This window comes from Eulemur rufifrons, chromosome 7, assembly GCF_041146395.1.
Source record: "Eulemur rufifrons isolate Redbay chromosome 7, OSU_ERuf_1, whole genome shotgun sequence".
Classification (NCBI taxonomy): Eukaryota; Metazoa; Chordata; class Mammalia; order Primates; family Lemuridae; genus Eulemur; species Eulemur rufifrons.
This window is the reverse complement of record NC_090989.1, coordinates 47,339,439-47,355,090: the sequence shown is the minus strand read 5'-3', so window position 1 is coordinate 47,355,090 and position 15,652 is coordinate 47,339,439. Positions and strand designations below refer to the sequence as shown.

The 15,652-nt window shown below is 40.3% G+C and overlaps 1 protein-coding gene across 1 annotated transcript; it reads right to left on the bottom strand.

Moving 5' to 3' along the window:
- Positions 1–6,945: 6,945 nt before the first annotated feature.
- Positions 6,946–11,412, bottom strand: TRMT10C (tRNA methyltransferase 10C, mitochondrial RNase P subunit). The gene is made up of 2 exons (XM_069472554.1): positions 11,279–11,412; positions 6,946–8,434 (listed from the first exon to the last, which is right to left on the bottom strand). The coding sequence occupies exon 2, from the start codon at positions 8,402–8,404 to the stop codon at positions 7,151–7,153; it is 1,254 nt and encodes a 417-aa protein (XP_069328655.1). The 5' UTR covers positions 8,405–8,434; positions 11,279–11,412; the 3' UTR covers positions 6,946–7,150.
- Positions 11,413–15,652: the final 4,240 nt, after the last annotated feature.

Here is a 15,652-nt window from a genome sequence, read left to right as displayed (position 1 = left end):
CATTCTGGTCTTATTGGATCACGTGTGCCCGCTCACTCTAAGTGAGAAGAAGATAAAAAAAAAAAAAGGGTCATAGTCTTTCTCCCTACGTAAGGGGAAATCAGTGTTTATCGTGCGCCCTCTAGTGTCAGACACCTTTCGTACACTCGTTGAATCGCCACATAGTCCGTACCCTCTTTCATTAGCTGAGTTGAAACCAGAGAGTGATTTTTCCAAGGTTTTACTAGGCAGCCACGTAGTAAAACCGCGTTTTCTACAGGTTGGAATTTCTCTACCAAGTTAAGAGAAATCACTGTATCAACTTAAGACTGCAGTAATTTCTGCCTTACTTAGAAACCTTTAGTGGATTCTCAGGGTCTGCAGAATGAAGTGCGTTAGTTATTAATGTATTATATTAAGCTTCAGCCTACCTTTTGGGCCTCATTTTCCCTTTCTCTCAATATTTATCCAGCTTTTTGGCCCCAACGAGGCCGATTGCTTGCCTAGGAGTTTCTGGGTTTTCCCTACAATATACAGTTAATGTTAGAGAACATAGGAGTCAGAACTTGGGTTTGAATCTGTCTTTTGTTGGCTGTCTAACCTTGAGAGTGGCTGAGGGAAGTAAAAAGTAAGTAAAGAATGGTACACAGAAATTATCTCATTTGATCCCCATGATCTCCCTCACCGTGTGTTTGTTTTTTTTTTAAAGTGTCTCTCTAAATGGCTCAGAAGTTCCTTGACAACAGAGACCATTTTAAAAAAATTTCTTCACAGCACTTTGTACCGTATGTTTCATATATGAAAATTGTTTAGCCGGGTACAGTGACTCACATCTGTAATCCCAGCAACTAGGGAGACTGAGGAGGGAGGATCATTTGAGGCCAGAAGTTGGAGATCAGCTTGGGCAACACAAGACACCCCTTCCTCTCTAGAAAAAAAAAAAAATTAGAAGGGCGTGGTGGCTCCCATTCATAGTCCCAGCTACTCAGGAGGCTGAGGCAGGAGGATTGCTGGAACCCTGGAGTGTTAGGCTGCAGTGAGCTATGATCATGCCATTGTACTTCAGCCTGGGTGGCAGAGTGAGACCCTGTCTCTTTAAAAAAAGAAAGAAAGGAAAGTGCTTAATATCTGTAGGTGGATGACTCCTCAGGCTTCAAGTCTTGAGGAATGGAGAAAGAATCAAAATGTGTTTCCCTTGACAAAAGCAGGGCAGTTTGGTGGTGATTTTGTAGTCTGGGTTGATGTCTCTGATCCATCATTTATCACACTTTTTTAAATGTATTTTATTTACTACTTTAAGATGTAAAAGTAACCAGGGAACTACCTCAGAGAGAGCTCCCCCCTCCTACTGGATTTCTGATGAATTTGATTTCCATATGAGATGCTTGTATTTTTACATGAGGAAAATAAAACTCAGAGAGGTCACATACCTATCTATCTAGGAGCAGATCCAGCTCCCATATTATCACACTGCAGAAGTTCAAGATGAAGATAGTAATTCCTTCACCTGTTAATTCCATGAGGTCAGATTATACCTATCTTGCTAACCACTGTTTCTCCAGGACCTAGATTGTACCAGTCTGGATAAATATTTGTTGAAGAAATGAATGCAAGCTTCAGTAACCCCCTACAAGTGGATTAGGGTATTTAAAGGCAGTGTAGTATGAAGGGGCAGAAAGGGAGTGATCCCTTTCCTCCCCATCATAAAGGTCATGTTGACACCCTTATAACAAAAGAAAGGTTAACAAGAGAAAAGTGTAATAAATTTATTAACATGCATAAACATGGGAGCCATACAAAAAAAGTTACGAAAACTCGAGGAAGGTCCACATGGTTGAAACTTAAATACCCTCTTTATAAGGAAGAGGGGAGTGGGGGACAGCACACAATTTTAGAGGGGTAGTAAATGATTTTAGGAGTGATGAATGGATCCAGGAGACAGAAATTCACATGTAAGGCTGGGCGTGGAGGCTCATGCTTGTAATCTCAGCACTTTGGGAAGCCAAGGTGGGAGGATCGCTTGAGGCCAGGAATTCAAGACCAGTGTGGGCAACGTAGCAAGACCCCTGTCTCTATGGAAGGAAAAAAAAAAAAAAATAAATTCATTTGGAAATGATTGTAAATGGAATGGAACTAGAGAACAAACAATTTAATGATTTGCAGTCTCTTCCTCTGTGACATGAGGGTTTTCTTTTAAGACATAGCTTCACTCGCTGAGGCTGGAGAGCAGTGGTCACTCACAGGCACGATCATATAACACTACAGCCTGAGACTCCTGGCCTCAAGGGATCCTCCCACCTCAGCCTCCCAAGTAGCTGGGACTACAGGCAAGCGCCTCCATGCCTGGTTATGTAATATTTTTAATTTTCTCTGGATAATGAGATTTCAGGGAGGAGATAGCAGGCAATTGTGTACTTCTTTGGAACAGAGAACAGCCTCATCCTGTGTTCTGAGTAAGGCAAAGGATTGAGAGACTGGAAGCAAGGAAAGACTTCTTTAGTTTAGCATGTCAAACCACCATATTTTGGGGTATCATTTTCTAAGCAATGAAAAGGTACTGTGGTGCAAGGCAAAGAGCAGCAGTTTTGCATCACACAAAACTAGACTTCAATTCTGATTATGCCATTTGCTAATTTTATGAGTTTGAACTGATAAAAATGTTACTGAATATGTTTTGACTATAAAAGTGGAATACTACTTACAGGGTTACTGAAAGCATTAGGTGAGATAAAAGATGTAAAATTGGTAATATGCTGCCTGGCCATGGTGAGAGCTTGCTTGGCAGCTATGGTTTATAACCTCTGAAGAGCTATTCAAGTGATGGTTTAAAAAGCTAGAAATGGAAGGTAATATGAACAATTATTATTTTAACTTAGATGTGTTATTTGTGAGGTTATAGCTATAACATTTAACACTTATTCATGCTTACTATATGCCAAACATAGTTGTAAATATTTTACATGAAATTAAGTACATTCAGTGCAAATGTTCTATTTAAAAAAAGAAATTAAGTACATTAAGTCATCACAACCTTATGAATTAAATGCTACTATTACTCCCATTTTTATGGAAGAGGAACCTCAGACACAGAAAAGATAGTTAGAAGTGGAGCTGAACTTAAAATTCAGGCAGGGAGCTACAAAAAAAGCCATTGTCACTTAGCATGTCAGTGATGGAGCCACATTTGTGGAGAGAAAATGTAGCAAATCATGTTTTCACTAAACGTTTTTTTGTTTGTTTTTTCTAGAGACAAGGTCTCAGCTCTGTCACCCAGGCTAGAGTGCAGTGGTGTCATCATTGCTCACTGCAACCTCAAACTCCTGGTCTCAAGTGATCCTCCTGCTTCAGCCTGTTGAGTACTTGGGACTATAGGTGCACGCTACCATACCCAGCTAATTTTTCTATTTTTTGTAGAGACAGGGTCTTGCTCTTGCTCAGGCTGTTCTCGAATCCTGGCCTCAAGCGATCCTCCCACCTCAGCCTCCCAGAGTGCTAGGATTATAGGCATGAACCACCATGTCAGGCCATGCCAGGCAATCTTAACCTCTTGTTCTTAACCACTATAGTATTTTTGTTTCAACGTATCTCAAGAGGTTCAAGTACTAGCACCTTGCCCTTTAGTAGAGTCTAACAGTTGAAATTTATTCATATCATACTTCTCATCGTCAGATCTAAATCTACAGATCACTTTTTCAAGGTCTTTCCTGATCCTACAAGTTTGGGTTAAGTATGGGACTAAAGTCAGATCTTTTGAATTCTGAGTCTAAACTTAAAAGCTGAATTATTTTCAGTCAATTTTCCTTATCTCTAAAAAGGACTCGTTTCCTCATCTGTAAAAAGATGTTAATGATAGATAGTATCTACAACGTAAGAGTTGTTTAAACAATTCAGGTAAACTGAATACTGTTTTACACAGAGCACGTACTGGGTACTAGTATTTGGTAAAAGATTAGGTTCTGGTTTAAGAAATGCATTGGACAGCATATCTCATGCTAATTTCCAGTTCAGAAACTAGGTAGGAATAGTTGGCAATATCATTTCTATTTCCCATGTTTTCAAAAATTTTGATGGTGCAGGTTGTCTACAATGAATTATTGTTCCTAAAGTTCTTTTCTTAAGAAAAGAGTATACATTTTTCCCAAAAATATAAGGACTCATTTGGTAGCAAGTGGCAGAAATCCAACTCAAATTGGTGTAGGCAAAAATAAGCAATTTATTAGTATAGCTTCACCATCTCCTACTGTAGTTTGGCTTACCCCCCCACTCCCCCAGGCATAGCCACCACCAATTTCAGAGCTTTTTATCTATCAAAGTCCACCACCATAAAGGAACTGCTGTAGGCTATTTTAATTCTTAAATCTAAAAATCCTGGAAAAGGGTTCTCATTGGGCCTATCTTAAAATCAGATGCCCATTCCTAGACTGATCAATTGGTCAGAGGAGGTTAAGTACTATAACCAGCCTAGTTTGAGTAAGGTGTTTCCTTTGGGATAACTAGCTGTGGCCCGGTGAGCAAAGTCTGTAAAACTATGGCAGATTCCATTCAAACCACATGGCTGGCCGGGCGCGGTGGCTCACGCCTGTAATCCTAGCACTGTGGGAGGCTGAGGCGGGTGGATCGCTCGAGGTCAGGAGTTCGAGACCAGCCTGAGCAAGAGCGAGACCCCGTCTCTACTAAAAATAGAAAGACATTATATGGACAACTAAAAATGTATATAGAAAAAATTAGCCGGGCATAGTGGCGCATGCCTGTAGTCCCAGCTACTCGGGAGGCTGAGGTAGGAGGATCGCTTGAGCCCAGGAGTTTGAGGTTGCTGTGAGCTAAGCTGACGGCATGGCACTCACTCTAGCCTGGGCAACAAAGTGAGACTCTGTCTCAACAAAAAAAAACCAAAACAAAACAAAAAAAAAACCACATGGCTGGAGAAACAGGTATTTCCTAGAAAAGGAAAGCTATCTACAGTACAACAAAGTACCGTATGCAGCATTAACAAATAAACCTTTTTTTCCTAAGAGGACAAGAAATTAGTTTTATCTCCATGAACTCATTTTTTATAGTTGTGTGTGTGGAAAAAAACATAAAGTGCTTTTTCATATTTTTCTCACTCAACACAATAAACACAGGCAGAATTCTGTGACCAAATGTGGGGGATTTCCCCCCTCCAATAAATAAGCAATCAGTTTTGCAGTGGGCACCAGTTGGGTGTTCTCTAACTCAGTTCTGACACTACCTGCCTAGAGATAGTGTCAGATCCGAGAGGCTAAGGGCTTAGTGTCCAAAACTGCCCCCTCCCTTCAGGCACTGGGGACAAATGTGGTCCTCCAGAACTTCTGGCTGACCATTTTGAAGTTGGGGACCCCTCAACCCCCTTTTTTTGATTAATTTGGTGGAGTGGCTCTCAGAACCCATGGAAACACATTTGCCTGTTTACTATAAAGGATTTTACAGGTGCAGTGGCACCATCATAGGTCACTGCCGCCTCAAACTCCTGGGCTCAAGTGTCTTCCTGCCTTAGTGTCCCAAAAGTGAGCCATCATGCCTGGCCAGCATTATTTTATTTTTAGGATAGATATCTAAAAATTCTTTTATTTTTAGGCTAGCTGGAATTTCATAATAATTTGCTTGGAAAAGGTCAATTGGCTAGAATGACAAAGAGTTTTTCTGTATTTCTCTAATATATTTAATCATCTTTCCATATATGGGTTCACTCATTTTATTTCCTGGGTTATCTACTAATTTTTTGCGGGGGAGAGAAAGTCTTAGTGATTTTTCTTATTTACTTTATGAACTCACATAAAAAGGCTGTTAACTTTGCATCATTTATTTTTTGCATTTTTCTATCTGTGTTTTAGTTTTGGTTATTGGTTTCATTTTTATTTTTGACCTAGAGCAATTTAACATTGTATCTAATAAAATATATTCATCTTTTGGTTTCTTTTTTTAAAAAAAGGATATTACAAACGATACACATGAAGAGATACACAGGGCAAGGTATGAGGGGAGCTTCCATACTCCTCCCAGGTTCACCACCCTCCAGGAACCTAAACGTGTTCAGGACTGGCAACTTCTCTGAACTCTGTTAGTTTTGGGCCTTCTATGGAGACATCATTACATAGGTATGATTGATTAAACCATTGGCCATTGGTGATCAACTTAACCTTCAGCCTCCTCACCCTACCTGGAAGTCAGCGGGTGGGGCTGAAAGTCCCAACCCTCTAATCCTGACTTGGCCTTTTTTTTTTTTTTTTTTTTTGTTTGAGACAGAATCTCCCTCTGTCACCCAGAGTATAGTGCAGTAGCATCATCATAGCTCACTGCAACCTCCAATTCCTGGGCTCCTGACTTGGCCTTTAACGTGACCAGCTCTCATCCTGAAGCTGCCTAGGGGCTGCCAGCCACCAGGCAATCACTAGCATACAAAAAGACATCACTCTGGAGATTCCAAAGATTTTAGAAGTTTATGCTAGAAAAGGGGATGAAGATCAAATATATATTTCACAATATCACAATAGTACAGCGAATTCCCATGACATGCCAAGCAATGTCTTAGCCTTTTGTTTAACCAAATTCAGTTAAACAATATACCTTAGTGCCTATGACATGCCCAGCACTGTACAATGCTTTTACTTTAATACGTGAACCACCACCTGAAGTTTAGAAATCTTTCCTATATCAATTTTTCATGATAGGGTAGTAACTGACATGGATAAAAGAACAGTTAAGATGTAAAATGAGCTGGGCACAGTGGCACCCGCACCTGTAATCCCAGCTCCTCAGGTGACTGAGGCAGGAAGACTGCCTGAGCCCAGGAGGAGTTCAAGACCAGCCTGGGCAACATAGGGAAACCCCATTTCAAACAAAAAGGAAAATGATGTCTGAGAGACTCAAAAGAATTCACAAAACAGTCACGCCAACGGTACAATTGTTTTACTGGGATCATTTAAAGATTATTCTGTTCAAAAAACTTGGACAACTTTTTTCACTTTCTACAATTATTGTCTTTTTACAGTAAACAAAATATAACCCCCAAAGTTTTACAAATATTTACTTGGGAAAATATACCACCCTGCAGTTAGTTTGGAAAGAAAGAAAAAATGAATTCCATTCAGAAAGAAATACACTAATAGAACTGTATTTCCAATCCATTTACTTTTTAAACTGTCAAATTTTCTCATTCAAGCCACCTTTTCTGTGTACGTCCATTTAGAGAACCTTTTGAAAGTGCATTAAAAGTCTTTGCCTTCTTCATTCTGTTGATAAACTCTTGAGAATACTGAGACACCTCCAGATAACCTGTATGTTTTCTCCTGGGAACAAACTTTAGAGCCTCTTCCCAATTACCAGTGTTTTTCAGACATAACAAAATCCGAATCATTTGATCCAAAGTGAGATTTTTAGAACCCATGTCCCATTGTAAATATTTATCTAATGGAAGGCATTCTGTTGCCAGCTTCAGCCGCTTTGCCTTGGCTAGGGATATGCCTGGCTGCATGTGCTTATCAACAAAAGACCCAACTACATAAATTTTATCATGCTTGAAGGTAGTCATAACATTAGGAGAATCTGCAGTTAAATATATAATACTGTCCTTTGGAAATAAATCTACATGAGACTTTTCTGTTGCTGTTAAAAGCAATTTGTCCCATTTTTCTCCATACCGTTTAATTAATTCTCTATGATAAGCACTATCTGTTTTAAGATTGCAGAAATAAATATGGAAAGGATCAACATTTCTTCTGTTCGATCCTTCACTTTCTAAAAGTTGGGAAATAGTATTCTGCAGTTCTTTTGGTGTCATATAAGTCTCATAAGCCATGTCAAAAACCAAGGGTTGTCCAAACTGCATGGCCTGGGCACCCTTCCAGCCCATTGCAATGTCCATATTCCTATCCCAAAGTCGTAAAAATAGAAAGTTTTGCTGTTTATCTTCCTCAGTGGTTTCTAGCAGCTTGCTTTTTTTAAACTCTTCCCTTGCTGCTGCTTTTGCTTCTTTTTTTATTTGCCTAGCTTTTTTCACTTTTTCCTTAATATATAAATATTTTAAATATTTTTTTTTTGATGATTTAGAAGCACATTCCATGATGGTTTTGAGCTCATCTTCAGTGATATGTTCTGGTACTTCTCTGCCAAGCAATCTCCACATCTCAATTAATTCTCTGGTGGCAGCTAGAGGATCTTCATCCTTGTTGCTTGAGACTGTTGAAACATCTTCTTGCACACTAGATTTCATTGTTGTTTTCCACCCATCCAATTCTAGCTGTTCAGGAGGGGATGTACTCTCCTTATTAGGATAGGACAAAGATGGTATTTTGGAAGACATATTTCTCTGCAGAATTGCTGAATATAAATTCCTGCTCTTCCTATGAAGAGTGAATGGCACCAAAAACCTGGCAAAAGGTCTTAAGAAAGTGACACTAATGCTCATTTTGAGGAACAGAGACCTGTAAGAAAACCCCTGTAAAAGAAAATGCAAGTAAAAGTTAGACAAATGCAATCTATTTCTGAAACACAAAATGAAATTTTTATATAACTTTTGTGCTGTACTATTAATTTTTCCTAGATTCCTGTGACTTAGGGCCTGTGATCACTCACTGTGCAAAAAGTTTAAAACAAATTAGTTTTACACATGAATTTTACTATTGCTTTAGGTATAGTATTTTACACTCTTATTTTACACTCTTCTATAAGAATTTTACACTCTTATTTTACACATGAATTTCACTATTGCTTTAGGTAAAAGGATAACCTGAAGATTCTTTTTAGATTTGTATCTAGGGGCCCAGAGGATCTATGTTACTGATAATGAAGTTATGTACCACTGATGCAGCTGAGATCATGACGCTATATTCTCCACCATTCTAACTAAGGACAGATACAAACACAAAATTCTTCATAAAGGCAACATATGATGACAAAGGACAGGAAAGTTACAGAAGATGGCAACTGGTAAAAAGCACATAGGATCCTGTCGTACCAATGCCCTTGTGTTTTCAGAACAGAAATGTATAGGTATCTACTGATCAAGAAACAACAGACTCTTGTCCAGTTCAAACTTTATTTTGTAGCAAATAATGTTATTGCCAAACAAAATGTACTACACTTGCGCCAATGTATACAAAGCTCCACAATTTTATCCCAAAGGTTTGGCTGTCCACAAGAAAATAAAGATGCTTAAAGATGTGAAACCAGTGTCGAATTTGAAAAAAAAGAAAGGGAATTCAAATGTTTACAAAATACAAACGAAACACTTGAAAAAAATTCCTTCTTCCCTTGGCTTCACTTAACGACCCTGCACGCTACCAGGTCTTCTGTCTCTCTGACCTGTGCACTGATGCCCAGATACCCCCCTCCCTTAAAAGTGGACTTGACTCTGCATTCTATTCTTACTTTCTTTTTTCAATCTATGTACTTCCTCTGTGACATCTGACCTACTTCTGTAGTTTCAATCACCATGCATAAAAAAGACACTTCAAATGCAACTAATTGAAATTATCTGTCTACCCTCCTTTCCCAACCTGAACCTTCTTCAGTGTTGTTTCAAGGAGGGTACTGCTACTGACCCTGCTGCCTGAGGTAGATATTGGGAGTCATTTCATTACAGTCCTCTGTCACACCCATCATATCTAACCCAGTTATATTCATTTTACTTTCTATTTTTTAAATCTATTCACTTCTCTTCAACCCCATTTTCTTAACTGCATCTCCTAGCCTTCAGATTTGTTCTCCCAATCTTTAAGACATTGGTGTCTGTGAATCTGACCAATGGCATTCATATCATTCCCAATGTATATTTCTAGGCTCATTGCTGCCAGGTCAAAGTCCAAACTTATCAATATGGTTTACAAAGTTTTTCATGGCATCATCCTTTGCTTACCCTTTCAGCTGCATCTCTATTTTTCACCTCATACTTCACATGACATCAATTAGTCCTCCTATTAGTACTCATAGCACCCTCTACCTATGATAGTACTTTGAACATTGTACTGTAATTGCCTGGTTACCTATTTGCCTCACTAGATGGTAAAGAGCTATCTAGTGTCCATCAGGAAAAGGACTGTGTCTATACTGTTAACGCTGAACCCAATGCTTGGCAGTTATTTGGTTCATAGTAATCACTCAAATATTTTTCAAATACTGGGCTAATGCTTCTCACATTTAAAAAATGTTCAGACTTCCTTTAAAGAGAAAACAATTTACTTTTGGCTTTCAGAAATATTTAACCTAGGGCTCTCAGGTCTCAATCTCATAAACATTGAATTCAGAAACAAGAGTCTTTTGAGAATCCTAGCACTCTGGGAGGCCGAGGCAGGAGGATCACTCAAGGTCAGGAGTTCAAGACCAACCTGAGCAAGAGTGAGACCCCCCCCCCCCATCTCTACTAAAAATACAAAGAAATTAGCTGGACAGCTAAAAATATATAGAAAAAATTAGCTGGGCATGGCGGCACATGCCTGTAGTCCCAGCTACTCAGGAGGTTGAGGCAGTAGGACTGCTTGAGCCCAGGAGCTTGACGTTGCTGTGAGCTAGGCTGACACCACAGCACTGTAGCCCCAGCAACAGAGCAAGACTCTGTCTCAAATTAAAAAAAAAAAAAAAAAAAAAAGTTTTTTTCAGTTTTGTCTCAGTAACTGGTAAAAACTTTTAGAATTTCATAGAAATATAAACCCCTTCCTTTCCAACTTGGGCCCAGCGGCAAGATGGCTCCTGCAAAGAAGGGTGGGAGAAGGCCTGTTCTGCCATCAACGAAGTCGTGATCTGAAAATATACCACCAACATGCAAAAGTGTATCCATGGACTGGGCTTCAAGAAGCTTGTCCCTTGGGCACTCTTTGCCACGAAGATGGAGACTCCGGATGTGCACATTGATATCAGGTTAAACAAAACTGTCTCAGCCAAAGGAATACGGAATGTCCCATACCACATCTGTGTGTGGTTGTCCAGAAAACATAATGTGGTTGAAGAGTCACCAAACAAGCTCTATACTTTGGTTACCACTTTCAAAAATCTACAGCCAATGTGGATGGGAACTAACCGCCGGTCGTCAAATAAAGTTATAAACTACCCTCTTTCCCCCCGGCCCCCCAAAAAAGAAACCCAAATTTTAGAAAAATTGTCAAGGACTTCATTTTGGGAAACATTGCTCTTGTTTCGGGTATTGTATCATAGTTTATTAAATCACTCGGTTTCCTCTTATCTGTGGGCCTTCCTAGTGCACATGTTCTACTAAGTGCATCTTGGAACGTCTCTGCCGTCCTCCCAGCCCAACAAGCACACTAAGAGAAAGAAGAAACGCGCATACCACAAGAGCAGAGACAGTGGCTCCCGCTGGCGCAAAGAACAGGGACTCCAGAAGACGCACGACTCGGCGGTAAAATGATGCCGAAGGATCGCTATACAGCTCACCGGCCGCTCGCCTATCAGGCCACACATTACAGATCACTAACCCAGAGCAGCCGCCAGGGCGTCGCCGGAAGTCCCGCCCTCTCCTTCCTGGCGCTGCCTTCTGACGTCACGTCACGTGGGATTAGCAGGGGAAGCATTCCGGAGTGAAAGCTGCGCCTTGGAGGGGACGGCTGTCAGTCGGTATTTTGGTCCTTACCGTCTACGTTTTTAACTGTCTTGCGGCTTGTGCCTGTTTTCCGGGTTCCCCCGCCCCATTTATCTTCAAAACCCTTTCTAATCCTACTCTCTTAGCCTGCTCCGTGCTTGGCCTAGTATTTATAAGCACTTGCTGATAAAGTACTAACATAAAACGATCTTTTAACAAATCCTGCTCAGCTTCAAACTCCTTGACGGTAAGACTTTATCTCTTAACCTTTTTGACCAGCTTATCACCAGTATCTGGTACAATTCTTGGAACCTGGTAGGCTACAGTAAATCAATCAATATCTCTCTCCCCCAGCTCATTTGGAAATTTTACTGTGAAAATTAAGTTAAGGCACATAAGTTGGTAGCTTTTGGGCCAAAATCCAGCCAGCATGGTGTTTTCAAATATTTTGGTTTAATTGTTCTAAAAACATACAACACAAGACCATTTATTGTGGAAAGATCAGTCTTTTCAGCAAATGGTGCTGAGAAAACTGGATAGCCACATCCAAAGAATGAAATTGGACCCTTACCTAACACCATATAGAAAAATTTACTCAAAATGGATCAAAGACCCAAATGTAAGAGCTAAAACTTTCTGATGCTCCAAAATTAAGAATAAAAAAAAATTAAAGAGCAAAAAGTATAAAACAATATAGAAGAAAACTTGGTCATGAATATGACACCAAAAGCATAGGCAACAATAGAAAAAATAGAGAAATCAGACTTTGTAAAATAAAACCTTTTGTGTATAAAAGGACACTGTCGAAGGGAACCCACAGAATGGGAGAACATACTTGGAAATCACATATCTGTTAAGAAATTAATATCAAGAATGTATAAAGAACTACAGGCCGGATGCAGTGCAGTGGCTCACACCTGTAATCCTAGCACTCTGGGAGGCCGAGGCAGGAGGATCATTTGAGCTCAGGAGTTCAAGACCAGCCTGAGCAAGAGCGAGACCCCGTCTCAACTAAAAATAGAAAGAAATTATATGGACAACTAAAAATATATATAGAAAAAAATTAGCCGGGCATGGTGGCGCATGCCTGTAGTCCCAGCTATTCAGGAGGCTGAGGCAGGAGGATCGCTTGAGCCCAGGAGTTTGAGGTTGCTGTGAGCTAGGCTGATGCCACAGCACTCTAGCCCGGGCAACCGAGTGAGACTCTGTCTCAAAAAAAAAGGTGAGATGCATCACTTCTTTTACTATAGGAGGGAAAGAAATGTTTCAGTTCATTTGGGTCTTTGAGTGGCTAAAACAGGGGTTCAACCAACAAATTTTTTTTGTTGCTTTTTTCAGGGAAGAAACTACGGGCCCAATGAAATCCATGAAAACTCTCGCCTCACATGATGTAAATTCGACTTTATTACTGACAAAGATTCTTTGCTTGACCAAACCTTAGTCAGGCTTCTGAATCTTCAACTAAGTCCAGCTGTACACTTCCTTGTAAAATCTAGTTTTGGCAAGAACTCTGCTAACTTAGTGTAGCAAGAACCCCCTGCCTTCAATATCTGATCACCCTCAATACCCGGTCAGGTTCTTCATTTTCCATTATTCCCCAGGTAACATCTAATCACCTTGGCCTGTCTTCAGCAAGAATTTGGTAGGTTTGGTTTTGTTTTTTTTTTTTTTTTTTTTTTTTTTTTGCCAGAATCACCTTTATCCCTTCCTCCAGTGAATTTTACATTCACTGACCCTCATGTCCTTCTTGGCTATAAATTCCCACTTGCCTATGCTATATTTGGATTTGAGCCTAATCTCTTTCCTCCACTGCAAAATCCCTTTGCTGTAGTCCGTATAGCTATTGCAGTCCCGAATAAAGTCTTCCTTACCATGCTTTAGTAAGTATTACTAAATAATTTTTTTATTTTACATTACCTCCTAACCATTCCTATTCCTTCTAATGTCGGTTCATAAAATGTGCTCCCCAGACCATTGGCACCAGCATCACTTGGGAACTAGTTAGAAAAGTAAATTTTTAGGCTCCTGCTACTGATTTTACTAAATCAGAAACCCTGGAGTGGGCCCCAGCAATCTTTATCTTAACAAGATTTCCAGATTATCCTGATGCTCTCTAAAGTTAGAGAACCAGTGCTTTTGAAGAAACATTGAAAAGAAAGTAAGTGAAATTTCCAGTCAAAGAGACTTCCCGTAGCAAATTTGCAAAAATAACATATTTTCCTTTTTTGTTGAGATATGTTTAGTCTAGTATTGGGAAGTGACACACACATTTGGTATACCTTAAGAACAATGATTGTTACAGCCCAACCAAGTTCATTGCCTGCTGCTGAAGAGGAAGCCAATACGCTGAGACAGCAGGGGTTACAGCAGAGAAAGAGTTTAATATTGCAGGCACCATGCTAGGAGACAGGAGGAATTTCTCAAATCTGTCTCCATGAGAATTTGGGAGAAAGGGTTTTTAAAGACAGTTTGGAGAGCAAAGGGCTAGGCAATTGGGTCTGCTTATTGGCAGAGTATGAACTCATAGGGTTGGGATGCAGAGATTATTTTATCAGTTTGCAATTTCCTTGGTGGGGGGTTCTCGAGGCTGTTGGATCTGTTCCCACACCTATCCACAGGTCTGGTTTGCAGCAGTGAGTCGCCCCAGAATGCAGAGTCTGAAAAATACTTCAAAGACCAGTCTTAGGCTTTAAAATAACAATGTTGTCTATAGAAGCACAAGTCTTGGGCTTTATAATAGCAATGCTATGTATGGACGTAGTGGGGAAGTCACAAATCTTGCACCTGTCAGAGAGGATAGTGTCATTAAGCAGTAACCAGTTACAGCAGTAGGAAGTTAGGGAACAACTCCTGACCTCCAGCGATCCTCCTGCCTTGGCTTCCCAGAGTGCTAGGATTACAGGTATGAGCCACCACACCCGGCCTACGGTAAAGACTTTAACTCAAAATAATTGTGAATGATACAAAGTAGTGAGAGACTGAATATATGAAGAGACAATGGACAGACCATGCTATGGTTTGGGTATGGTTTTTTTAGCTCTGCCAAATCTCATGTTGAAATTTGATTCCCAGTGTTGGAGGTGGGACCTAGTGGGAAGTGTTTGGGTTGTGAGGGCAGATCTCTCATGAGTGGCGTGGTGCCATTCTCACGGGAGGAGTAAGTTCTCACTTTTAGACCCTACAAGAACCAGTTGTTGAAAAGAGCCTGGTACCTTCTCTGCTCCCTCTCTCTTCTTTTTCTCTTCCTCTCTTGCCACGTGATCTCTACATGCTGGCTTGCCTTCGCCTTCTGCCATGAATGCCAGCAGCTGGAAGCCCTCATCAGAAGTAGATGCTGATGCCACTTCTTATACAGCCTGCAGAACTGTGAGCCAAATAATCCTCTTTTCTTTATAAATTACCCAGGCTCAGGTATTCCTTTATAGCAACACAAACAAACCAAGACAGACCATATATAAACATAGAGCTTTGATCCACAACCTCCAGCAACTCTTCCCAGTAAGTCAATCCCTTATCTACAATAAACCTAGTATTTTCTCAGATACTCTCTCTTCTCTTCACTGTGTCCTCCCATGACAGAAGGGGCAAGAGAGCTCTCTCCTTTTTCATAAGGGCACACTAATCCCATTTATGAGGTTTGAGCCCTTATGATCTAATCACACTCCACTTCTAAATACCATCACATTGGGGATTAAGTTTCAACATAAGAATTTTATGGGGCAAGGAGAGAGTAAGGGACACAAACATCCAGTATATAGCACTCCCAGAGCAAAGATATAACCAACAACTGAGTTGAGCTACTTTATTTTTAGCCTGCTTAGTCCAATTTTAGCAAGAATCCTGTTGAGTCAGTTTAGTGACAACCCTCCACCCTTGGTATCTAATAACCTTCAATTATCTGATCAAATTTCTCACACTTCACCCATGTTATCTTATCACCTGGCCTGCCGTCAGCAAGAATCCCCCTTAACCCTGATGTTTCCTCTCAGTGATTTTTCATCCACTGACCCCCACCCTGTTCCTTGGCTATAAATCCCTAGTTGTCCTTGTATTCAGAGTTTAGCCCGATCTCTCTCCCCTACTGCAAATCTGCTGCTACAGTAGACCTTCACTTTTTTTTTTTCC

Excerpts from the sequence above, each read along its gene's own strand:
- TRMT10C (XM_069472554.1), bottom strand. The coding sequence starts at position 8,404 with ATGAGCATTAGTGTCACTTTCTTAAGACCTTTTGCCAGGTTTTTGGTG.